Source organism: Thamnophis sirtalis, unplaced genomic scaffold, assembly GCF_051295495.1.
Source record: "Thamnophis sirtalis isolate CommonGarterSnake01/CBP01778 unplaced genomic scaffold, rThaSir2_p1.2 scaffold_10, whole genome shotgun sequence".
Classification (NCBI taxonomy): domain Eukaryota; kingdom Metazoa; phylum Chordata; class Lepidosauria; order Squamata; family Natricidae; genus Thamnophis; species Thamnophis sirtalis.
This window is the reverse complement of record NW_028261390.1, coordinates 40437077-40462678: the sequence shown is the minus strand read 5'-3', so window position 1 is coordinate 40462678 and position 25602 is coordinate 40437077. Positions and strand designations below refer to the sequence as shown.

The window sequence follows — 25602 nt, the reverse complement described above, 5'->3', positions numbered from 1 at the left end:
AGGTAAATGAGTGATTGGGGGGGGGGAGTACATAGTAACTAGCAAAGCAGGCCCAGTGCCTGTGGGGACCTGGGGGGGGGGAGAATAGGCAGAGGGCATGTTGTAGCATCTCTGCGGTTGGTTATAAGGGTGAATGATCACAGTGGTCCTCCTATATATGTACTTTCGGGACCAGGACATAATTAATTTTGGAGGGGTTGTCATAACTTTGAACCTGTTGTAACTCAAGGACTACCTGTATTTGTTTGATTATTTGTATCTCCTGTGAGGTAGGTTGGGCTGAAAGTGACTGGCCCAATGTCATCCAGCTAGCTTTCGTGTTTAAGACGGAACTTAAACTCATCTCTTCCTTTCTAGCCTTATGCCTTAACCACTAGATCAAACTGGCCATAAAAAGATTTACCAGGAAAGTTTTTAGTTTTAGGAGCTCAATCATTTTCATAAATTTACGAAAGTAATCCCAGCATATGAGAGTTGAAAATTTTCAGAAGTGTACATAGTATTTGGTAAAATTGAGTTAGATTGCATTTGAACAATTACATAACTATTTCTGTGATAAGTATTTTGGTAACAAAATATTGTCCATGGAATTGTGAATAAGTTTTTTTCTCTGCGTATATCATAAATATGTGCCTGTACGTAAAGACTTAATGTAGTTGGGAAATCTGTTCCAGTGTTAGAAAGCAGTATTGGCTGCCCTTTTAGAATCTCCCCCAAACATTTCATACATCTTTGGGGAATCAGCAGGAGTAAGAGATTTATATATGCATGGTATTACATGCCACCTGACAGTTTTATTATGTCATGTTTTTCTTTTTTCATCAAGATATCTGCTAAATGTAGGAACAATGAATTAAAATAGTGAATTAAATGAATTGTTTCTTTTTTCCCCCGAGGTGTGGCAAATTCGTGTGGACCTGCATTTGATGAATCATAATGGAAACATTATTGATGCTGCAAGTATAGCAGCAATAGTGGCATTATGCCACTTTCGGAGGCCTGACGTGTCAGTACAGGGGGAAGAAATAACATTGGTAAAGTGGGAATGTAAATGATCTCACTCTTGCATGTTTTGGTTTTTCTAAAATTGGAATGGAAATAGTTTGTAAATGTGTATTAACTTATAAAAAAAACAGTATTTTAGATTTTTTAAATCATTATTTTCCTTTGGAGCCAAATAATTTTGTCAATAAAATCAAGGGGATCAAACCAAGGTGCCTACATATATTTAGATAGTAAGCATTTTTTAAAAATTACAAATAAGACTTCTGCCAGAAAAATCATACATAAATATAACTACTTAATCAAAATTACTTAATATATTATGGGTGACATTCTTTTCATTTCTTGAAAGGTTCAAAGTCCTGTTAGTATAGTCCCTTGCTTTGTTTTAGAAAGCAAGCATATCTTTAACATTTGGGCACTGGTTATCCATATAGTTTATGTATGTATATTTGTGTATACAATTGGCTAAGCAAAATATTGTTGTGTTCGGTTCTTTAGTATACACCTGAAGAAAGGGATCCTGTCCCTCTGAGCATCCACCACATGCCTATTTGTGTAAGCTTTGCTTTTTTCCAGGAAGGGTAAGTTAAAATTACTTTCAGCTTTCTACTATTATTGTGCACCAATAAGAGTATTCTGATATGTACACCAAAGCAATTAAAAACTTACTTAATATGTGATAGTACACAAATTTGATCATCTCTCATTACTGACATGAGCTGTCTTTTTTAAAAAAATCAGAAAATAATATACAATGAAAAATACTGAAAGACCAACATCTCACAGTTAAAGTGAATGGATTTGATTATTATTTGTTATTATTGCATTAAATTTTTAAACCACCTCACCTGAGTGATTAATGGTGCTTCACAGAAAAAAACACAAAGAACAATAAAATAGTAATAGATAAAAACACAGAGAACAATAAAATAATAGATAAGACAGAGAACCGTGAAACAATAACAGATAAAAAAACAGAGAACAAAAAGTAATATATAATGGGCAGAAGGAATAATCTTATGAAGCTAAGGGTTGAGAAGGGGAAAGTATTCAAACTTGCAAAAATCTGTTACAATAACTCTCTAACAGAAATAGTATTAGCTTACATTATTTTAGTTTTCTAGACTTGTCTCCTTGAAAGGCTGACATGAAATAAAGAAACAAAGCTGGCACAAACTGAACAACCAACAAAGGAAACCCACATTATCCAAAAGATTCTCCAGAAACCCAGAAAGTTGGGAACCTCATTCTAGAGGGCAGTCACTGCAACAGAGAGACATGCTTCCAGGTTCCCAATAGATGGCATTCTTTAGTTGAAGGAATCCAGAGTGAGAATATAGCTAAGTACTTCCAGTATGGCTAAGACTACTGCTTCATCTATTAGGTTATTGTACTTATTAATTTATTTTCCATTTTGATATAAAATATTATGACTTGTTCTAAAATGGTACAGGACTTACTTACTAGTAGATCCCAGTGAACAAGAGGAACGTGTAATGGATGGCCTCCTTGTAATAGCCATGAACAAACACCGTGAAATCTGCACCATTCAGTCCAGTGGTGGAATTATGCTACTAAAAGAACAGGTAACATGGAAGTTTTTAAAACTGGAATATTACCCATGGTATTTTTCTTTCAAAAGAACAGTTTCTGGGCCTCAGTTGGTTAATTTCTTCTTTTGCCATGATAAATGTTGGGTTTCAAAACCATTTTGAATTCAGCAAGAAATTTAAAATTAATCAGTTGGATTCAAATTGCTCTTAATAGAATTCTTGGTATGAAGGAAGGATACTAGGATTTTTTTTCCACTTAACTCCATTCTTTACTTACTGATCTATGTACCATTCCCTGTGGGAAATTGTTCCTACAGCTCTGACTTGAGGTTGTAATAGGGAGTCATTCAGAAATTGCAAACCAGAAATCATTTGTCTGAGTGATCCTTTGTGTTTAAGGTACAGATGTGTTAGCTAACAAACTATAATTATATTTTTGGCATACTTTAGTATACATTTCGTATGACAACTTAATTGTTTCTGGTAACTTTTTTATCTGAAGTGTATTGTGTCTGGTGAATGTGAGTGTCCAATGTGAGCAGTCCCTGATGTGGATCTATTATTCCCTGCAGTAGCTTTTTATGGCAGAATTCGTTTGGATGCATGTTGCTCTTTACATATATACATACATACATATACATATACATACACACACACACACACACACATACACACACACACATATATATATATACTATTCTAATATATATATATAATATATACTATTCTAATATATATATAATATATATACTATTCTAATATATATATAATATATATACTATTCTAATAGGAGAGGAAGGTAGATTCCAGTTGGATATTAGGGGAAAAAACCTTGTACAGTAAGATCAGTTTGATAGCAGACCAATAATCTAGAAAGGTAGTGGGCTCTATATTCACTGGATTTGCTCAATATTTGCTCATTGTTTCAGAGATGGTTTCATTTGGATTCTTGCCCTGAGCCAGGGAGCTTAATCCCTTCCAACTCTTTGATTCCATGATTCTGTATGAAGACTAAATTAACCCAATTTAATTAAATATGATAAAATTTTATCTCACAGTTCTGACTTTCACAAACTTGTCAGTTTATCATTCTTTAATTAAATTTCATGTTAAACGTAAAATACTAAATTTTTGGTAGTTGAAAAGGAAAGTAAATCCTAAAAATTAATAATGAAGGATCTTCTACCATAGTCTAAATTCAGGTTATCTTCATTGTTTTCTGATTTGTGAATTGTTTTTCAGTGTGTATTCCAAATCTTTTAGATTACGTACTTGCAAATACTCATGGGGAAAATACATTGTGATGAAATAATTTAAACTTGCATTATGATTTTCCACAGGTTTTGAGATGCAGCAAAATAACAGGAGTCAAAGTAGCAGAAATCACTGAACTAATTCAAAAAGCTTTGGAAAATGATCAAAAAGTTAGGTGAGCTTTTTAATGCTGCAGACTAATGCCTATTAATGCAGTCTATTATAAATTGATACATCCATGTTTTTGTAAGGCCAGTCTGGTAGATTATAAAACAGAATCTGAATTGAATCAACGGTGCTTTTTGAGCTTGATTGTTTGCTTCCAAACATTTAATTACCCAACTAGGAACTGATGATGTTACCTAGTCAGATAATGAAATCATTGCAAGCAAGGCTCATGAAGAAAACATTAATAAGAAAACAAGAGAGGCTTCATAAAATTCTCTTTATATTTACAAAAAAAATTAAAGTAAAAATAAATAAAAAACCTAAACGTGAAGGCCATTGCAAAGTATTAGGCTTAAGAATTAATTATTTTCCACAGTACTTCCTGAACCCATATTCTAGAGAAAAAAGTAGTAACACATACTGTATTTTTCAGAGTACAAAAAAAAAGGCTGAAAATCTGGGTGCATCTTATACACTGAATACAACATTTTTTGCCTCCTGAAACCCTGCCCCCTTCACCAAAATGGCCATGCATGGCTTGTAGGAGGCTTTCAGAGACCTCCTGGGGGCTGGGGAGAGCAGAAAGTTTGCCCCAGCCTCCACGAACACTCTATAAGCTTCCTAATGCCCCTTTTTTTGAAGAAAAACGGGCCATTTTTTCCTCATTTTTGGGCGCCTCCCTCCCGGAACACTACAAGCTTCCTAAGGGCTATTCATGTCCTTTTTTTGAAGAAAAATGGGCCTGTTTTCGTGAAAAATGGGCCATTTTTGGGAGGTTTGCAGAGTGCAAAACCTTTTTTTAATTTGCCTCTTCAAAACCTTGGTGCGTCTTATACTCCGGTGCATCTTATACTCTGAAAAATACCATAATGGCAACCAATGAAAAAAAAGTTTGGGGATCCTTGACCGAGAGCTATGGAGCAGTCTTGCTTTTATATATATAATTTCATGGCTATGTTAGTCTCAGTGGCACTACCACTTCATAGTAATTGCTTATTTCTGCCAGATCACTGGCTATCACATATTTGTAGATAAATGTATATTATATTACCTCGATTAAATTTTTTTTAAAGGTTCAGCATGCTAATTAAAACAGTTCTGGTTATTATTTTTCTGTGAATTTATTATCTTGTTTGGAGATGATGTGAGATATTTGGAATATATGTAAGTAAAACTGTATTTTAGAATAGCTTCTTAAATGACATTTAGGCAGAAATCCTTGTCTTTCAATGCAAAATTTTGATTCTTTTCTTTTACCGACTCATCCCTATCCTAAACTTACATATCAAAAAGAGCTAATAGCACAATTTATGTTGTGAGAACTAGTGAGGACACATCCATTTAGTTTCTTGAATTGAATCAAGGCATTTTAAATTTACTGTCTTTAATTATCTACTAAGACATGTAGAGGAAAATTAAAATGGAGTATGATTATACTAAGTATGGTTAAATATTCATAAAGTATCTTTTGGTTCGTAGTCTATGTTTCAATGCAAACTTCTAAATGAATTCTTTTCTTTTAATAGGAAAGAAGGTGGAAAATATGGATTTGCAGAATCTATTCCTAATGAAAGAATAACTGCCTTTAAAATAGAACAAGCCCCAGTCAATACTAATGATGTACAAGAGCAAGCTGAAGAAATAATTGCCAATGCATTTCCTCCCCCAGAAGTGTATCTTTTGTTGCATCATAACAGAAAATCAGATGGTTGGCCTTCTATGCTCAGGAGCATCTTAATTTCTTTTAAAAATTATTGTTTCAGTATTCAGAAAAAAGGAAATAAATTAAGAAAGGAAACAAAAATATTGCATGCAAAATCATTCAGAATTTTTAAATTCATCATTACACCTGGATTACATAGCCTAATATTGATCAGCTTTCCATTGTTTTGCTAGAAAGCCATTTTATAAATAGAAAACCACATATTGATGATCCACGATTGTGTATCTGGCACTGGTTCACCAATATTGGAGAATAATACTTTTGCTGCTAACTATGTCAATAATTCCATAACTCTTCATCAGAGAGATATCCCAATTTTTTGGTATATAATTCAAGAGTACGTTCACATTTTTAAACGCTATTGATCTTTGCAGCACTGTATTTAAGTTGCTTCTGATAGGATGGGTTTATTTTGATAAATAAAAGTTAACATTAAACTAAACTTAGGAAATAGTTGAATGAGCCAATATTGTAGAATTAAATGTCCTATCACAGTTTATACTTCAAGCATAATGAAGTTGGAAGACTTCATTAAACAATCTTTGAGCTATCCAGTAAATATGGAGGGAAATCTTAAACATTAAGGATAATGTTAAGTTAGTCACATTTTCAGACAATGAAAAACATAATACTTTAGTTAGCCATTGATTTGTTCATATGGGATATTCCAAATATTTATTCTTGAATACAGACATACAATTAGAATGGTCCCACATTCTATGTGACACTTTGTAGAGAAGTCCCAATATACAGCAGACTTTCAGGTCTGTTGTCTGGTAGCAGATATCAATAATAAAACTACTTTTTTTGTTTGTTGATCACTTTAGTCAATATTTTTCTGTGTAATATTTGTGAGAAAAAGACTATTCATATGCATGTAGTCAGCTGTTAAGTCCACTATATTCTTTTGTTACCATATTTAAGTAATAACATCTTTCTTTCTTGTCTCCTTCCTTTCCCAACAAGAATTTTAAGGCAAATTTGCAAGATTATTTCTCCAAAATATGAGAATCATTCTTTATCATGTTACATTTTAGATAAGACCTGGTTTTTCCTTAATGAAATTAGCTTGTCCAAGCCTGTATTATGGGCATCAGGCACAGCTCAGATTGGAGAAGGACTTCAGAAATCATGGGCAGATTTTGAGGAATCTGAGATGGAAGATGAAGATGGCCAGGATGAATCTCTAACAGCAGAAGACCAAAATATAGAAATGGGAGATGTACATATTAGAGCCAAAAATCAAAAAGGTTAGAATACTGTTTTTTAAAAAAATGTGAAGTAGGAAATTGCATTCATGTTGAAATTCATTTCATCAGATCAGATGCTGCGTTCAGTTTAAAATCCTTTCTGGTCTTCTATATCAGTGTTTTTCAACCACTGTGCCGCGGCACACTAGTGTGCCGTGACATAGTGTAAGGTGTGCTGTGGGAGAATTACTTTATATATAGTCAATATAGGCACAGAGTTAAATTTTTTTAACATTTTCTAATGGTGGTGTGCCTCGTGATTTTTTTCATGAAAAAAGTGTGCCTTTGCACAAAAAAGGTTGAAAAACACTGTTCTATATAGATAGCAGTGAACATTTTCAAAGTTCTCAACACTCCAGGTTATTTTTAAAAATAACTATCCAATGCAAAGGCATTGGGGATCTAAGAGAGAGGAAGCTTCCTTGAAAGTGTGTCCACACTTTCAACGTAGAAATTAAACTTTCTTAAGAATGGAGTAGAATAGTTTTGTCATTACATATAATTCTAAACTTACAGCAGTTCATTTAACTTCAGTTACAACGGTACTGAAGTGACTTATGACTGTTTTTCACACTTACGACCATTGCAGCATCTCCATAGTCACATGATCAGAATTCAGAAACTTGGCAACTGACTCATATTTATGATGGTTAGTGTGCTGGGGCTGTGTGATCACCTTTGGCAACCTTCTGACAGTCGGTGAAGAAGCCAGATTCACTTAACACTGTTACTAACTTAACTGCAGTGTTTCATTTAATATCTGTGGCAAGAAAAGCTGTAAAATGGGGCAAAGCTCACTTAACTGTCTCACTTAGCAACAGAAATTTTGGGCTCAATTGTGGTTATAAGTCGAGCACTACTTGTAATGTGTTGTTAAAGGATATCAATACAGTAGTAAATTGGTGCACATGCAGTGTCTTTCCTGGTGAAAAATGTGTAGCATTTATTTTATTAACATAGTGAAATTTTAACTGATTAATGGAGATTATCTGTTCTTCACAAACATCTTTTGAATCATAGGTTACATACTCTTTGACAATATGTATCCCATGTGTAATAGCATTAATTGTTGTCCAAAATTAGTCCATTCCATGTAAAGCCTGTTGTATTAATCTGGTAAAGTGAAACTGCTATAACACAATTATAAACTTTGTTACCAGTATAAAAATGAGCAGTTGCTGTAGCTTGAAATCTTGTTTCATTGTTTCCTTCTTCCAGTTCCTATACATAAAGCATTTTCTACCTGGCCAGTAACTGTTGGAAATATATGCTGTAGACCAGGGGTAGTCAACCTTTTTATACCTACCGCCCACTTTTGTATCTGTTAGTAGTAAAATTTTCTAACTGCCCACCGGTTCCACAGTAATGGTGATTTTATGAAAACCTAATGAAAATGTTTTTAAATAATGCTATGAATTTTTTTTAAAAAGTCAATTAAATTAAAAAAAAGGAAAGTGCTTCAGTATTGGACAAAAACCCCTACCGCCCACCATGAAAGCTGGAACACCCACTAGTGGGCGGTAGGGACCAGGTTGACTACCACTGCTGTAGATATTTTCTACAGCATATGAAAATGTGTTTCAGAGTCTGCTCAGAGAAGATGTTGCAGTTAGGTTTGGTCTGATTCAGATTTACATATATTAATTATATATCCTCAAATTGGTGTCAATGCATAGAATTGTTATCAATGACAGATTTAGAAGCTGTATAGGATTTAAAAATAATATACCAATAATTTTCTTCTGTCTTGAAGAAGAGGCAATCATATTATCGGACAGTGAAGAAGAGGATGTTGTTGTTCTTGAACCTGAAGTAACATCAAAGAACAGGTAGGGGCACTTTCTGTTTTACAAAAGATGGAAGAGGGAATTTAACTCAAGACTCGGAAAATGGAATAGTCTAGGATCTCTCAAATGTTGCATTTTTGTCCTAGAACATGTTGATCAAGCCATCCTCAGATTGGCTTGTTTCCTTGAAATAACTATTCTAATATAATAGTTCAGTATTCAACATGTGACCTGGAGTCAAAATGGCCGTTTTGTTATTTTCTGAAGAGAATTACATAAAACCATGGTTATGATTCATAAATCTTTTTTGCTGGCCAGATAGATCTCTTAGAAGATTTTTGTTGTTTTTGACCAAAAAATGAAGGAGACAGGTGTCTCTTCCAAAGAGTGAAGGAAGCTAATGCCTCCATAGAATTCAATAGAAAAAATGTTTCTGAAAAGATGCTTTTTTCTTGAAAATTAAGAAAAAGGGATAATGGAATAATTTGTATTAAATTACAAAATGGCTAGACATAAATAGGTTGGTTTGAAGATACTTATCATAAACCAAAGAATGTAGTTTGTCTATCAAATTTAAGGCCAAAACCTTCATGAAAAGTTATTTTTTAAAATGTCAAAAATGGAAGTCCTGGGGACTATTATTTCAGTTTCAAAAAAAGCATAATTAGAACATTTTGTGACAAAATATTATTTTATTAATCAAATTTACCTGCTCATCTCACCAAAGGTGACTGGGCAGAGAATCAATAAGAACAAAAAATGTACAATAAAAATGTTTTGTTATATACTCTGCCAGTTCATCAGATGACCCAATTCCAAACATTGAAAGGCTTTAAAGGTTAAAAACAGTACTTTGAATTTGACTTAGAAGCAAAAGGGCAACCAATGCAACTTGGGGAATAAAGGTATAATACGGGTTGCTCTAGGAATGCACACACTTGCTCATGTTGCTGCTTTCTGTGCCAGCTGAAGCTTCTGGATACTCTTCAAGTAGCCCATGTACATCTATAGGCAACAAGAGCATGAGTGACTAAGCTGCCAATGCAGGAACATGCAGTTGGTACACTAGACGAGGCTGTTCAAAGGCCCTATGCCACAACTTTCAGCTGGACCCGTGCCCCTCCTGGCTGGTTGTTAACAGCAGGGAGGTGACACGGGGCTGGATCCAGGCGGTCGTTACCGCCTCCCTCTGGGAGGGGGTCTTTCCCCCCGCTCTTAAGGCGGCGGTGGTGAGACCCCTCCTGAAGAAACCATCCTTGGTTCCAGCCGTTTTAAACAACTATCGTCCAGTCTCCAACCTCCCCTTTGTGGGGAAGGTTGTTGAGAAGGTGGTGGCCTTTCAGCTCCAGCGGTCCTTGGAGGAAGCTAGTTATCTTGATCCATTCCAGTCTGGCTTCAGGCCCGGCTACAGCACAGAAACCGCTTTGGTCGCATTGACCGATGATCTCTGGAGAGCCAGGGATGGAGGCCATGCCTCCATCCTGGTACTCCTGGATCTCTCGGCGGCTTTCGATACCATCGACCATGGTATCCTTCTGCGGCGACTGCGGGAGGTGGGGGTGGGAGGCACTGTTTTACGGTGGTTCTCCTCTTACCTCGGACAGGTCGCAGTCGGTGTTAGTCGGAGGGCAGAGATCGACCCCTAGGCCCCTAACATATGGGGTGCCGCAGGGTTCGGTCCTGTCCCCCCTACTTTTTAATATCTACATGAAACCGCTGGGCGAGATCATTCGACGGCACGGGATAAAATACCATCAGTATGCGGACGATACACAGTTGTATCTGTCCGCCCCGTGCCAACTCAATGAAGCGATGGACGTGATGAGCCAGGGCCTTGAGGCTGTCAGAGACTGGATGGGGGTTAACAAGCTTGTGCTCAATCCGGATAAGACCGAGTGGCTGCTGTGCTTCCCTCCCACTAATTGGCCAAGTGTTCCATCTCTCAGGCTGGGGGGTCAAATACTACGCCCCTCAGACAGGGTCCGCAACTTGGGAGTCCTCCTGGACCCACAACTGACTTTTGAACACCATCTGTCAGCTGTGACCAGGGGGGGCATTTGCCCAGGTTCGCCTGGTGCACCAGTTGCGTCCCTACCTGAACCGGGAGGCTCTCACAACAGTCACTCGTGCCCTTGTGACCTCTAGGCTGGAGTACTGCAATGTGCTCTACATGGGGCTGCCCTTGAAGAGTATTCGGCGGCTTCAGCTAGTCCAGAATGCGGCCGCGCGAGCGATTGTGGGTGTACCTCGTTTCACCCACATAACACCTATCCTCCGCGAGCTGCACTGGCTACCTGTTGATCTCCGGGTACGCTTCAAGGTGCTACTTGTCACCTACAAAGCCCTTCATGGTATTGGATCTGGGTACTTGAGAGACCGCCTACTGCCAATTACCTCCACTCGACCAATTAGATCCCACAGATTAGGCCTCCTCCGAGTTCCATCAGCCAGTCAATGTCGACTGGCAACCACGCGGAGGAGAGCCTTCTCTGTGGCAGCTCCGACCCTATGGAACGAATTCCCCATGGAGATTCGTACCCTCACCACCCTCCAGACCTTCCGCATAGCCCTCAAAACCTGGCTGTCCCGACAGGCCTGGGGCTAAAAACCTTCACCGTACCCGAATAGTATGAATGTTGTGCTTTTAATGAGGTATTGTCCTATATGTAACTTGGTTTGTCTCCCCTTCCCCCTGAACTGTGAGCCGCCCTGAGTCCCCCCAGGGAAAAGGGCGGCATACAAATATTAATAAATACCAAATAAACCTTTATATGAAAAGCAAGTAAAATGGATATGCTTTATATCCATAGCTTCAAGATCGCCCAACAATTTTATAAATAAATAAAGTATAGAATGAGCAAAGACTAATGGAAAAAAATAACCAAAGGCTGACAAGTAGGCCAAACTAGTTTTTGGACTAGTAGTCCAGAAGGCCGTAGCCAATAGGATAGAACGAAAACATGTTCATAGAATGTAACAAGGAACTATTAATGGATGTGGATCTTCTCTTAGTTAATAAAGATTCATGTTGAGATGATCAGACAAAATTTAAGGCAGTAATCACATACAGTCCTATGTTATTTGTTTTGAACTCTGTGCAGTGTGAGGCTTGGAAGAGATTGGGATCTGTAGATTTGCAGACCCACTGGTTTAGGATTACTGAACTGCCTCCAATAGATAATATTTCAAAATTGTATTAAGTGAACTGGGAACCTAAATTCATATTTTAAAACTAACTAAACTCTTTCAGATGAAAAACAAATAAATATTCCTAATTAACGAATCATCATTAATATATTTAATGCTGGAATTATGGCTGTTTTATTCAGGACTAAATCATTCAATTGTTGAAAGTGTTTTTACATGAAATTCCATGCTGAATGAAAAATGCATACAATAATTATTCTATACCTATATATACAGCCCTTCATTTAGCAATTGCAAATCCCAACTAAAATGGTCATGAAGCATGATGGAGATGCTGCAAAGATTATTGCTTCTATCTTATTCAGATGGCAGCAATAATTTATTCAGATAAAAATTATCTTGTACAGTGTCCTGTGCCTGACCTGTGTCCTTTTTACCCCCCAAAGTAGAAATATTGGGCAAAGAAGCTATATCTTTCTACATAGCAGTTTACTGAAAAGTACTAACTACCTATAAGTTTTAAAAGTCAGTTCTGTGACCTCATTATAACATTCCAGGGGCTAGCAATGCTGCTGCACCTGAAATTGACTAGACCTTTATTATAATTGTATTTGCAAATTATCACTAAATGAGGAATAGCTATGTGAGAGATTTTGGCGGCATTTGAGACAAATCACACTGAATCATTTTGAACTCATTAAAGTTTCAGGATACTTATCCAAATGTAATTTTTGGGACTAAGTTTCTAGCTTAATCTTGTAGCTGTTGTTAAATTGTAAGCAAAGCTGCAATTGTTTGCTATTATAGACTCTGTACTTTGTACTATGCATAAAATGGCCCGGTAGGGCAAAAAGTCACAAAAATATACATAGCATTATTCATTGTCCACATTACTGGAGCCAACTTTACAACTAAGTGTGCCTAGAGCACACACACAAAATTGTAAACTTGTCTGATTATTTATGAGTCCAAGTATACCAGTGGAAATAATTGTTGTACTTAATTTCTACAGAAAAAAGCAGAAATCAGAAACCACAAAGAAAAAAACAGCTGGCAAAAATAAGAAAAAACGAACAGTTTGTTAAAAGCATTAAATCTTATTTTTTGTCTATTGTGTTAAACTTTTTCTGCTTAAAAGAAACATTTGTATTATGCAATTCATAGGAATACTGTATGTGTCTTTGTATATATTAATACTTTTCTAATAAACTTTATAATGCTATTATAAAAAAACTGTTTATAATAGTTTTTGCAAATTTCTTTTGTGATTGCTGCTCTATAAACAAAATCTTAAATTTGGATTATTCAAAACATTTTGCTGCAAGAGGTAGAATATTTTATCTTCCTCCCCTCTCCAGTCTCTCAAACAGATAACATCTATGACTTTTGATTATCACTGGTGAAAAATTAATTTGGAAAAGATTAAGATTGATGGTTAATGAAACACCAAGAGGAAACAGACATGTTATTCATTTTTCAAAATGTGGGAAAATGAGCATTAGCTGATTGGCCATTCCTATAATAAGCTGAATTGGTGATATCTTCTTTAAGTCAGTTCTTTGACATTAAAATTTACCTTTTGAAACTTCTCAATGAAGTAGGTTGACCATATATGTCCTGTTGGTTGTTTGACCATCAATCCTCTCCGCCCCTCCAAAAAAGCTAAGAGTTTTGACTCCTTCCCTTTGCTGCTGTTCTATCTGATCATGTTTAAGGACAGATGTTTCACAGTACACAGGTAGCAGACTAACTTTTCAATATGCAAAATACATTTTATAAGTCAAGTTACTGCCGAGATCCTTTTCGAGGATTTTATTTGCCAACTTTTAGATAGTTACACTTAGGTCTTTCCATGCATTTATTTACTGGGAGCGCATTTCAAGCATTATCTCAAGCATTGCTTATAGGAATTTAATTTTTCTCAAATACGAGTATAAAAGTCTTTTCTATTGATAAAATTTAACTCTTGTAACAGAAAAATCTGCTGTTTTCCTAACACACACACACACTGCTTCAAAGCTGTATTAGAATGTCAAGATTATACCACGCGTAGAAAAGGTACTCAACCTAAGGAGCCTAACTACCTGAAGCCAGGATGCAAAGCAGTGTGCTCCTCCAGCAACTTAGTTTAAATTGCCATATAGCAGTAGGAACTCTGCACCACCCCACTGATCACATGGCTGTTTCCTTTGAGGGTCAGGAAATTGGCTTGCTCAATTGCAAACACATTGTCAGTCTGATTCATGAACTAGATTAACAGAAGGCAGGTTTTTAATTTAATTGGATTTTTTTTTAATGGTAAGAACTACTTTTACCCTCCTTGTTATTGGAAGCTCTTCCTTTACATTCCAGACTCAGTAATTTGAATAAAAGCTATTAATTCAGTGTTTATAAAGCTCAAGTGGCATATTTTAAAAAAAGAAAAATCACTATCCTTAATAGCCGATACAGCCTTCAAGTAGAGTTGAGCGTCTGGTTAGCAAAGTGTCAGAGCAGTTCTCTTAAGTTCAGCTACTGAGCACTTGTTGACTATTTGAAATACACTGTTGTAACTTTATTATATGCAGATATTCTATTGAACTGTCTTGATTTGCAATTTTTAGAGTGAAAATCCTCACACTGGTCATACTATTTTAAAAAGGTTGAACAGTGCCACTCAGCATTTATACCTGCATGGTTTTAAGTCTTTTTCTGCACAGTTTTAAAGGCGCCATCTAAGCACATTGAACAAGATTGCATGTACAGAAGTTTACATTAAAACGTTATAAAAGTATAAAACCTCATAATTAGCTATGGTAATATACCAGATTGATTGAAATCTAAATACACATTTAAAACTGTACATTTACAATGGACAATATAAAGGTTTGAAATCTCACATATTGTTATAATAAATCTAGTGTCTCTGGTGGGTCAATGAGCGACACCGCATGATATCTGAAAAAGATAAAAGTGATACGAATATTATTTTTGCTATCTGACAAAGTATTTGGCTCTTTCTATATACAAATAAGTCTAACATACCCCAGTAGTTGTTGTCAGTTACATAATTTGCATTCAAAGTTTAGACTTACTTTATGGTCTTATATTTCTCTCTGATAGATTGTTGCGTATGCTGTGGTGCTCTGCAGTAGGTCTTGTGGAGGTCTAGGAGACAAGGCTTAATACTTTCAACTGTATGTCCTGTCATTGCAGCAAGAGAATCTGTCTGTAAAGGAATATCAAATATTTAAAACCTAAGTAATTCTGTTCTTGATGTTCAATTGTCTTGGTAGAAGAGACCATTCAACCTGGATCTAATAAAAATAAAAGTCTGTGGGTTTCCTGTTTAGCTTCATGGCACTACAGTCGATGGATAGCAGAGCTCCGCAAATCCCGGCCGCTTCATCGTTGGAGGCCCTAAGAGACTAAAGACGAAGAAAGGAGAGGGGTCCCTTGCTGCTCACGGGAGAGCGGTAGCTCTTCCGTTTGATCCGAGACACCCTCCCAACCAACAAAGAAGAGTGATGGCCATTATGGCCAACCAAAGCTGGAGCAACCAAAGAAAGAAATGAGCTGGAGCGGTTTGAACTGGGTGAGACTTTAAAAAAAAATTTTTTTTTTACTAGAGACCCACTTTAAATAAAAGAACTTTTAAAAGACTCCGAAGCGTTGAGAAAGCAGCAAATTAACACAGAGAGAAAAAGTAGAGACCCAAAAGAGAAATGAAATGTTTACGGAAGAATTTGAAGTTTTAAAAGATTGAAAGTCTGAACTGGAACTTGTGGTGTTATAAGTAACCTTAATCTGCTGGAAATACTGTCTGATTGTTGGAAGAAACTGTATAATGAAAAGGGGTTATTTTGCTCTTATTATCGAACTTGACAATCAGCTGGATTCGTTTTAGTACTGAGAACTAGAGTTGGTGCCATCTACTGGCCAAATAAATTGTTCTTGGAGCTGAAAGATCTTGAAAGTTATAAGAACAGATAAGAGAAACAAAGTAAAAGGCAAACAATATCTAGAAGGCCGTCTGCTTATTTCTTTCTACCTGTCTTTATCTGGCGGCCTAGGATTAATTGGCGAAGCTTTTGAAATTCTCTCCAAAGCAATGTGGATTACAAATGACAGAAATTGCCCTTGAAATTGAACATCTGATTTGATGAATTAATGAGCCATGGGGAAACTTGGTGGACCATTTTGGATTACAAATATTTGATGGAATATTTTACAAGGTGAAAGAAGAAATTAAATAGAACATACAAATTTGAAAAACTTAGGAGTAAAACAGCAGACATCGAGGAGTATAAACACTGTGGACCCTGAGAACAGTTTAGGGACTGAACAAATTCATTTAATATTGACTTTTTTGAACACTTGGGACATTGCGACAGATGAATTACTGAATAATTTTCAGCACACTAAAATAAAGTAAAATAATACAAGGAAGTATAAATACATTTCAAATGGAAATACTACTACTGTTTCAAGACATTAAGGAAACTATGACAAGGAATCATAGATGATGAAGCTGATGTGCGATATGGATCGGAGACAAGGAAATTGCTAGCAAAAGATGATGGAAAGCAAACAAAAAAATTCAGATATTAGAGAAGAATTCAGGAGTAGAAGAAAGAAGGGATGAGAGAGACCAATTAATGATAGAAGTAGATATACAGAAGAGATAGTAAGAATAGACCAGAGATTAACCTTTAAGAGGCCAAAATGAAGAAAAGAGCAAAAAGAAAGATCCACTAGCAGAGACGAGATATAGATGGGTACTTTGGAGAACAGACAACGGGAGACAAAAACAGAGATATAGAAGAGTTAGGGTAAACAGGAGTGACGTAGAGGGATTCAAGGTCCCAAGGGATGGGCAAAGGAGACTGACCAAAAAGTCAATAAGAGTTGAAATACTAAAAAGGGCAAGAGTTGATAGATAGATAGATAGATAGATATAAAATAAATGCTGGTCTGGGATCTGTTTTATTAAAGATCAGGAAATAGCTAGAAACTAAAAACTAGGAAAAGGTTATTATATATACTGCCATATGATGGAAGTTATTATAGTTACTATGTACAAGTAAATATTAGAAGTTAAGATTATTAATATGTATGTTTAAAAAAGTAAAAAATAAGAGATGATGGACAGAAGGCTTACTAACAGATAAGCAAATACTATTATGTGATCACCATCAATGTTATATTATTATTTTATTATTATATACTTTATTCATTAAACATGAAACTCATTCAACTGAACATTCAAAAATGCATCACAAATACCATTGACTGGTATTATTATTTGTGAATATTATAGCTCACTAAGTTCTAATTAAATAATGGTTGCAGATTTAATACAGTGATACGCAGAACAATTTGTCTCCTCCAGTGTAAATTATAAATAAGCATTACCATTTAACAATTATTCCTGGACTGTTCACGGGAAATAAAATGCAACCACTATACAGCAAGATATAACACAGGATATAAGGTCCATTCAATCTAAATCACTGAGGAGGCCCAAAAGGACTTACTGTAAATGCAAGGCAACTCTCTGGAAGAATGTTATCAAAGAGGAAGACGTATATAAAGAGACTGTCTCCAGCTATCCCTTGCTTCTAATCAATAGCTCTGAAATTACCTGGTGGTGCAATGCTCAGAATGCATTATTGCAGGCTAACTCTGCCCACAGCAAGGAGTTCAATCCTTCTGAGATTGATAGAATGAGGAGCCAGACTGTTGGGGGAAATAACCTCTCAGAGAATGCTGTAAAGCATGTGGAACAGTATATAAATCTAAGTGCTATATAGGCAGATTGATGCAGGCGTAGACAGTCCTGTGTTGATGCAAATGTCTGACAGGCGAGTTGAAGGGGGGAGTGGATTGCTTTTATACATACCCAAGTTTTTCCAGAAACTGCATAGTTTGCTATATGAAATGCTGCAGCAGCTATTACTGATGGCAAGTATTTCAGATACGTGTCTGCATCAATTAAACTTAGTTCACCCAAGTACTGTAAAAAAATAGAAAGCATAACCTTAATTTCTAATATTTTTGTAAATTTTCTAGTAAGTAATGCAAGATCAAAATGTAAAAATGTTATAAAGCTATTTTTAAGTAAAAGAGTTCATTGTGAAGTCTTATATCAATCAAGATATTAGTTAAAAGCCTGCCCCATTGTTTTGTTACTGATGGAAACTACAGTTTAAAGGTAGGAAAATATCCAGTCCTTGATTTACAATCATTCGTTCAGCAACCATTCAAAGTTACAATGGTATTGAAAAAATGCACTTATGAACAGTGCACAAACTTATGGCTGTTGCAATTTTCCCACAGCCATGTGATCAAAATGTAGGTATCCACATATACTTACTATAACAAGCGTTTCAATGTCTCCCACTCACCTATCTCCCATGTATCCCCTTTTGGCCAGCAAGCAATCCCCGAACTATGTCAGGAGTGCCAGAATTGCTATTGTCTGTCAGTGTGGTCACATGCTTCATTTTATGACTGCATTAACTTACAATGTCAATCCCAGTCCCAATTGTGATAAGTCAAAGACCACCTATAGTCTGCATATAGGAAGATGAAGAATTTGACAATATGCTGAGCCTTCACTTCTCTAGGATTATTTTTTTTTTAGCCAAACAGAGCAGTCTAAAATGAGGGTCTTTCTTTATAACTATTTTTAAAAGCAGTATATTCTCAAAAGATACTAATTGCAATAGCTGAACAATCTTTTTTTTAACTGCTTCTGAGATATTCAGATACTGCTTTTTTTTCTTCAAAAAAAATAATAATAATCCCAACACTTACCATTGCCAAGTTTTCCACTAGGGAGCAGGCTGGCTGATGCAAGAAGTATTGAGAAAGGAATTGATTTATTGTAGGAGCTGCCAGATCAAATGACAAAACTTTCAGGACTAAGTGCTCCATTCTGAGAACTTGTTTCTTTGTATAAGTGTCATCTGTGATATAAACAAATTCTGCTACTTCTGGAGGGTAGATTTCTTCAAATTTTCTACAGTAGGATGAAAAGCAGATATAATCTACTACCATGTTTCCCCGAAAATACAACCTGTCCTGAAACTAAAGCCTTGCCACATTTTTCGCGTGGGCAAAAATATAAGCCCACCCCTGAAAATAACCCCCCCAGACAATGTCCCCCGCCTCCGGCCAGGCAGAGCACCGCTCACCAACATAGCAGTATCTTGAAGGCGCCAAGCCGCAGCAGCCGGAGGGGGGGGGGGGGGGAGAGAAAGGCCCTCACATTGCTTGCTGCCTTCGGGATACTGCTAGGTTGGGGAGTGGCATTCTGCCTGGCCAGAGGGGGGAGTTCCCCAGTTCTCCCTGCAGCAGCAACTGCAGCCGCTGCACTCCAAGCATCTTCTCTGGTTCCAAACTCCCAAACTCTGCTGCCGAGTCTTCCCGCAGCAGCCGCTCTAGGAGTGCGCTCTATGGTTGTGGGCTGGCTGCTGGAAGACTCTGTAAGAAAGTCTTCTGGACAGAGAGTCTTCCAGCAGCCAGCCCACAACCATAGAGTGCACTCCTAGAGTGGCCGCTGCGGGAAGACTAGGCAGCCGAGTTTGGAACCGGAGAAGACGTTATGCTCGGAGCACGGCGACAGCGGCTGCAGGGAGAGCTGGGCCCGGACATGTTGAGGCTAGCCTGCTGGGGGCGGAACAGGCGCTCGCACAACCCCCTTCTCCAGCCCAGCAGAGCTCCATGCACTAGGGGGTATCCCTAATGTGCCAAGCCGTGGGAGCTGGGGAGCGGGCAGAGCACCACGTGGTCCCCCCCTAGGTCAGGGAATGGTGCTCTGCCCGGCTGGAGAGGGGGTTTGCAGAGCGGTTGCTGTGAGCTTGGTCACCTCATAGCTGCTTTGCCCCTGAGGCTGTGCCCTGCTCTTCGGGAGCCAGTTCTCAAGGGAGCAACCACCTGGCAACCCCAAAACAATAAACCCTCCCCTATAATAAGCCCAAGGCCATATTTTGTAAGTAAAAAGAAAATAAGACCCTGTCATATTTTCAGGGAAACACGGTAATTGTCCCCAAGTGTTCCTTATTCTACAACTATATAGGTTCATACAGATATTATTTGGTTATAGTAGCTAGTGTTAGCCTTTATCCTACACTGTAGGTTCTTACTGCCAAATGCTTATGTGCACATTTTAGCTGGGAAAAATATTACAAGTAAAAATCATCAGTCTGTGGTGGATGTTTAAGCTTATTTAACTATTAACCTAAGATTTTTAAATATCTATAGTTCATTTTCTCTCTGAGATATATATTCTGGATTTGTATTAAGCATCTCTATAATTGTATCTCAGAAAGTACTGTCCGATAGAACAGAATTTGAGCATATATTTAATGTAAATACCACATTAAAGTCATGATAGTAAATGTAATACTCCAAACTTCTCATCTACTTACGATGCAAGCAGCATGGCTGCAGTTCCCACAAGCTGAAGTTTTCCTCGTAGCACTGACATTGAAGAGAGAAACCTATCAATGTAATTTACAGCCAAATGCAAGGTTTCATTTTGTAGTTTGTATTCTTCGCCAACTTCAACTAGCCAATCCACAAGAATAGCCCGCATATTATTTGTAATATCAGGCTGTTTCTTCATATAACCCACTTTGGGTTTGCACTTCACCTGTAAAAAGATTAGCAATTATCTTGTTACTTTCAAAGTCTTATATTGATGTATAAGTAACTTACCACCCAATTGCAAAAGTGCTATCAAGTTTTTAAAGTTTTATCCTAATTGGTACTTCTATGCTATTAGCATATTAAACTTTTAAAATGAAATTCAGTCTATTTGCTCTGCATTAGTGGCAGGCAGCCATGTAAATACGCTTAAAGCTGAAAAAGAAGACATTAACATGTTTAAAATATTCATGATCAAAATTGCTTGTTGATATAGGAAGAAAAAATATTGGATTACCCACTAACCATGTAAGAACTACATTTTATAGACAAGAATGTCAAAACAAGCTTCCTTTTCGATCAACTGGAAGTAGTAGGCTCTAACTCTCTCCTCTGCCATTACTTAGAGCAGGAGGCCTTGTGAAACGATCATTATCACAGTAAATGTGATTTATAAATGGCTGCCTCTGAGGCCTCCTGACAAATTCAACTGGTACAATATATACAGCAGCCCAACTGAGTTCTATTGTAGTCATACACAACCAGTTTTGGGAACTCTGTGCCGACTTCTGATGGGTTTCCCAAGTACAATTCCAATGCTTACAAAACTGCAGATGGATTGATTTCCAAATATCTCCAGGACTATCTCCTTGCACACTCTCCTCAGGAGGGAAGCTTACATCCACCCTGGATGTTCAGAAGTTACCAAAATGAAACCCAGAGATAGTGTATGTTACTGTCTCTTCCCTTTGGAATAACCTCTCTCCAGTACATTGCAGATACCCTGATGGCCTTTTTATTTATTAAATTTATTTGCCACCCATCTTGCTTCAAAATAAAATGGGTGCTAGGGAGTGTTTGGTTTCATTGTCCAACCACCAGAAATCATATTGGAATACAGCAATATACAGAAACTGTTAATTAGACTAGAATCTTGTCCAATATAAACCGACCAGGTACACAACCTCAATCTAGCCATTCGTGGACTAAAGCTAGCAGGAGAATTGAGTCCTTATTTAATGGTAGCCATTTATATTGTCCCATTTCATTGTATAAAGCAGTGTTGATTAACCTTTTAAGCACTGAGCTGAGCTTCCAGTGTGCCCATGCGTGCCAGTCACTGGTCAGCTTCCCGGCGTTCGCATGCAAGCCAGGGAGCTGCTCTTCCAGTTTCTGGCGCTCCTATACACGCGAAGACCAGCTGGCTGGCGCGCATGTGTGTGCCAAAACCCAGAAGAGTAACGGGTGACAGCTGGCATGCCCAGAAAGATGACTCTGCATGTCACTTTCGGCACGCATGCCATAGGTTTGCCATCACGGGTATAAAGGTGTGTGAATGCTTACATACTCTTTTTCAAACTTGGTATATAGTTGTTCAACCCAAAGAAAGATGCAAGGCAATTTAAAATAAAAAAGGAATAAGAATTGATGTGAACCTGTACAGAATTGAACTGCATAAGCAAGCTTTCCAGCTGATCTTTATATTATAATATCACATCTACTGACCAAGCAAAAGGGCAAAAATCTGATATCCTTGCCCAACATTTCATTTGGAATAGACTAGACCCATGATGGCGAACCTATGGCATGTGTGCCACAGGTGGCATGTGGAGCCATTTGTCAGGGCACATGAGGTGTTGCTGTCAGCTGGCCAGCACGCATGCGTGTGCTGGCCAGCTGACTTCAGCCTTCTTTTAAGGTCTTTTTTTGCCCTCCAGAGGCTTCCCCTGAAGCCTCCAGAGCGTGAAAAACCGGCCCTACAGGCAAACGGGAGTTCAGGAACGGACTTCCAGTTTGCTTGTAGGGTTGGTTTTAGCCCCCTGGAGCCCTCAGGCAGCTTCCTGAAGGCTCCGGAGGGCAAAAAACGACCCTACGAGCAAATCGGAAGTCACTTCCGGGTTGCTCTTAGGGCCAGTTTTAGCCCTCTGGAGCATTCAGGGAAGTCTCCTGAAGGTTCCAGAGGGCTAAAACTGGCCCTATGAGCAAATTGGAAGTCTGTTCCTGAACTTCCGGTTTGCCCGTAGGGCTGGTTTTTCGCATTCCGGAGGCTTCAGGGAAGCTCTTGAAGCTTCTGGAGGGCCTCCGGGGAGGGGCGCAAGGAAGGCTGTTTTCACCCTCCCCATGCTCCTATAAAGCTTCTGGAGCCTGTGGAGGGCAAAAAAAGGATGCCAAAAATGAGGGGGAGCACTGGTTGTGCACGCATGCGCACTGGGGCCGTGCGCATAAGATTATGGGTGTGTCACGCCCGCACACGACCCCCTGCTCTCCCCCTACTTTTGGCACGCGAGCCACAAGTTTCGCCATCACTGTACTAGACATAGTCACATATTTAAGTTCAACTAGATGATTCCCCCTCCCCACACATACACACAATTATGTAAGCATAATCAGTTCTTACCTCCATTTCTCGAAGATACTTATGGATATCCTCAATATAGTCTGGGACATGGTTAACATTAATTTTTTTTTCTGCTTCTATTGACATATCCATAATACTCAGTGACCCTAAAATAAAAGCCACAGGTAAAATGTTTAGGCTTATGAAGCCTCAAATATAAGGCAAATGAATATTATTAAAAAAAAGTTATTTCAAATCAAAAATTGCTCGATTGCAGCATATGCCATGATCTTAGTATTTTAAACAGCAATATAAATCCATAATACACTATTGTCTGGGAGCCATTTCCCATTGTAACTAGCCTTAAGACTTTCAGTGGTCAAAAGCCATGCGAGTGACATCCACAGATAAACAGCTAGAGAACCTAGTTAAATATCACTTGTTTTGAATAAGTGCTTAAACCTTAACCTTGTTTCATACACACTGGCTCAAATTTTGATCTGTTTTATCATGGTTTTTAAAATCACTATAACTGGTGCTTGCACTACAATCCAGAATTATCTTCTAATCTCAAGGTCTTGTTCATGCAACATCTCTAGCTAAAATCAAGCACCCTACATTATAGCTATGTATTACATGCCTAGCTTATATATGTCCATTTATCAGACTTTTCAAAATCCAGGTCTGTAGAGCCTGATCCCATCCATCAGACATTCTAATCAAGTTAATGGCAGTTTCCACAATGACATCAACACTGGTCATTTTCTTCATTGTAAAATAGGATGAGTATTCACCACCAATATTGATGTAAACCTCAATGAGTTTCCTCCAGATTCTTCTATCAAACTATGGTTTATATAATGTAAGATCCTGTATTCACCTTGATTTGAATTCAGAAAATAGCAGAAGCCATGAACTTCAACTAAGCTTCCTGACCTTTTGGACAATATCCCAGGAAGTAGGTTGAAATTTAAAATGGTTTTAAGTGTAATCAGAATCAATCACTACAATATACATCTATTTTTAGAGATAGGATGTTACCCTCACCAGAACTAAGATCCATTGGATTATCTATAGGAGTAAGAGGTTTTCTGGTTCCCATTGAAGCAACAACTGCCTTCAAGCCTAGAGCCTCTTCATCGGGTGAGGTCTTTTTGCTGGACATATGTTTCTTTTGTCTCCTGTTATCAGGCTCATCCAAGTGGATAGTAAAAGCTGGCTGTTTGTTTCCCATTTTACCATTGGGGACACCAACATAATTCTCATCATTTGTACTCCAAGGTATTTGACTTCGGGAAACCTGTAAGAAGAAGAAAAAAACAGCAGTCAATCACCCACTTCACTCTCCCAAATAATGTTTTTGCCCATACATTGCAATGTAACCTTTCTAAACAAAGATAATTCATTGCAATACAATGTGGTCCACATTACAAAATATAACTGAAATCACTCATTCTAAATGAAGATAATGAGAATGGGCAACATCAGGTGAGCAAAAGTTATAAGAATTAATGGTTGGAATCAAATACCACAAATCAAACTGGGTTCACAAGCAACATGCCACAAACCTTGCTTTGCAAGTCAGTGACTGGGTGAGCACAAAACACCAAGCCAAAATCAAGAAATGGCCTGATATGTTGCATAAAATGGACCCAATTTCTTGGCAGCTCTTTAGAAGGCCCATCAGTGTCCTGATGATTATTATTATTAACACATTGCTCAACATTCCCTGTGTTGTATAATCCATAATCCTCCAGCTATGGAATTCATAAAAATGGATGGCATCAAAGCCATCTCAAGCTTCAGAAGAAATAATAAATGTATGATTATGGCTTGTCCCAAAGGTGCTTCTTCAAGAAACAACAGGACTTCCTTGTTTTTCTGTTGAAGACATTTTGCTTCTCATTCAAGAAGCTTCTTGGATGAGAAGCAAAATGTCTTCAAAAGAAAAAGAAGTCCAGTTGCCTCTTGAAACAGCACCTTTTGGGACAACCATGACCTGGATGACTCCATAGACATCTATGATAATGGCTTGTTTGGCTTTGGCCTAGCCTTTGGGCCGAGTATTCAGAGTTTTTGTGAGGGACAAGGATGAGAACATCTATCAATCCTAGATTTTCAACAAAGATCCAACCTCAATCCGAAGAAGGGCTTTTCTACCACCTTTCAGCGTGGCTATCCGCATGCTGGAGCAGCGGCCCAAGCGCTTGCCCACCTGGATCAAACATAAACGGGAAGGCCTTCTCAGGTTCAGTGAGCAGCCTAACTCGGGCTCTACCTGCCTGCGGAAGGCGACTCGGTAGCCAAGCCAACACGCAGAAAGCGCCTTCCCTCCTCTTTCCAAAAGGCCACGGAGCACTAAGAGGACCACGCTGGCCGCTCGTGCCTCTTGCCTTCGCCGAGTGCAAGAAAGCCACAGCAGCTCAGGAAGAGGAGCTATAAAATGGCGGGTACGGGGGTGGAGGGTGCCTCGATTTCGGCCAGGGAGATGGGGATCCCGTCCAGGCCAAGTGAAGAAGGGCAAAGCGCCTTACCTGTGGCTGGGAGTGGCGCTGATTAGCTTGCAGAAGCCCCAGCGCCAGTCGGTGTCCAGCAGCCCCCGCCACCTTGGGAACCTCTTTGGCCCCCGGAGGCACATTTTCCTGGTTCTCCAGGTCCACTGAACTGCCCGTCAGCATGATGGCCCTGCTGACAGAGGGACCCACAAAGTGAGCTGGAGGCAAGGGGGAGGAAAAAAAACACCCGC

The 25602-nt window shown here is 38.2% G+C and overlaps 2 protein-coding genes across 3 annotated transcripts in view; one reads left to right on the top strand and one right to left on the bottom strand.

The window, feature by feature from the left end:
• EXOSC9 (exosome component 9) overlaps window positions 1-15100 on the top strand; it is a 24346-nt gene extending 9246 nt beyond the window's left edge. Inside the window, exons 5-12 of one of the 2 annotated variants that reach the window (XM_014067228.2) lie at window positions 897-1034; window positions 1504-1586; window positions 2459-2591; window positions 3899-3987; window positions 5507-5653; window positions 6772-6953; window positions 8707-8782; window positions 14990-15100. In XM_014067228.2, coding sequence (XP_013922703.2) covers window positions 897-1034; window positions 1504-1586; window positions 2459-2591; window positions 3899-3987; window positions 5507-5653; window positions 6772-6953; window positions 8707-8782; window positions 14990-15038 — 897 coding nt within the window. In that variant the 3' untranslated portion in view covers window positions 15039-15100. Of the gene's footprint in view, window positions 1-896; window positions 1035-1503; window positions 1587-2458; window positions 2592-3898; window positions 3988-5506; window positions 5654-6771; window positions 6954-8706; window positions 8783-12899; window positions 13121-14989 lie in introns of those variants that run through there. The other variant, XM_014067227.2, reaches the window with a different exon arrangement.
• CCNA2 (cyclin A2) lies at window positions 13685-25602 on the bottom strand. Its single transcript, XM_014067229.2, has 8 exons — window positions 25391-25602; window positions 23904-24156; window positions 22917-23023; window positions 20302-20525; window positions 18686-18890; window positions 17769-17882; window positions 14962-15095; window positions 13685-14824 (listed from the first exon to the last, which is right to left on the bottom strand). Exons 1-8 carry the CDS (start codon window positions 25532-25534, stop codon window positions 14773-14775), a joined length of 1233 nt encoding a protein of 410 aa, XP_013922704.2. The 5' UTR covers window positions 25535-25602; the 3' UTR covers window positions 13685-14772.

Excerpts from the sequence above, each read along its gene's own strand:
- CCNA2 (XM_014067229.2), bottom strand. The coding sequence starts at position 25,534 with ATGCTGACGGGCAGTTCAGTGGACCTGGAGAACCAGGAAAATGTGCCT. Across the intron at positions 24,157-25,390 it reads AGCGCCACTCCCAGCCACAG|GTTTCCCGAAGTCAAATACC; the intron begins GTAAGGCGCTTT and ends TTCTTCTTACAG. Across the intron at positions 20,526-22,916 it reads AGTATCTTCGAGAAATGGAG|GTGAAGTGCAAACCCAAAGT; the intron begins GTAAGAACTGAT and ends ATCTTTTTACAG.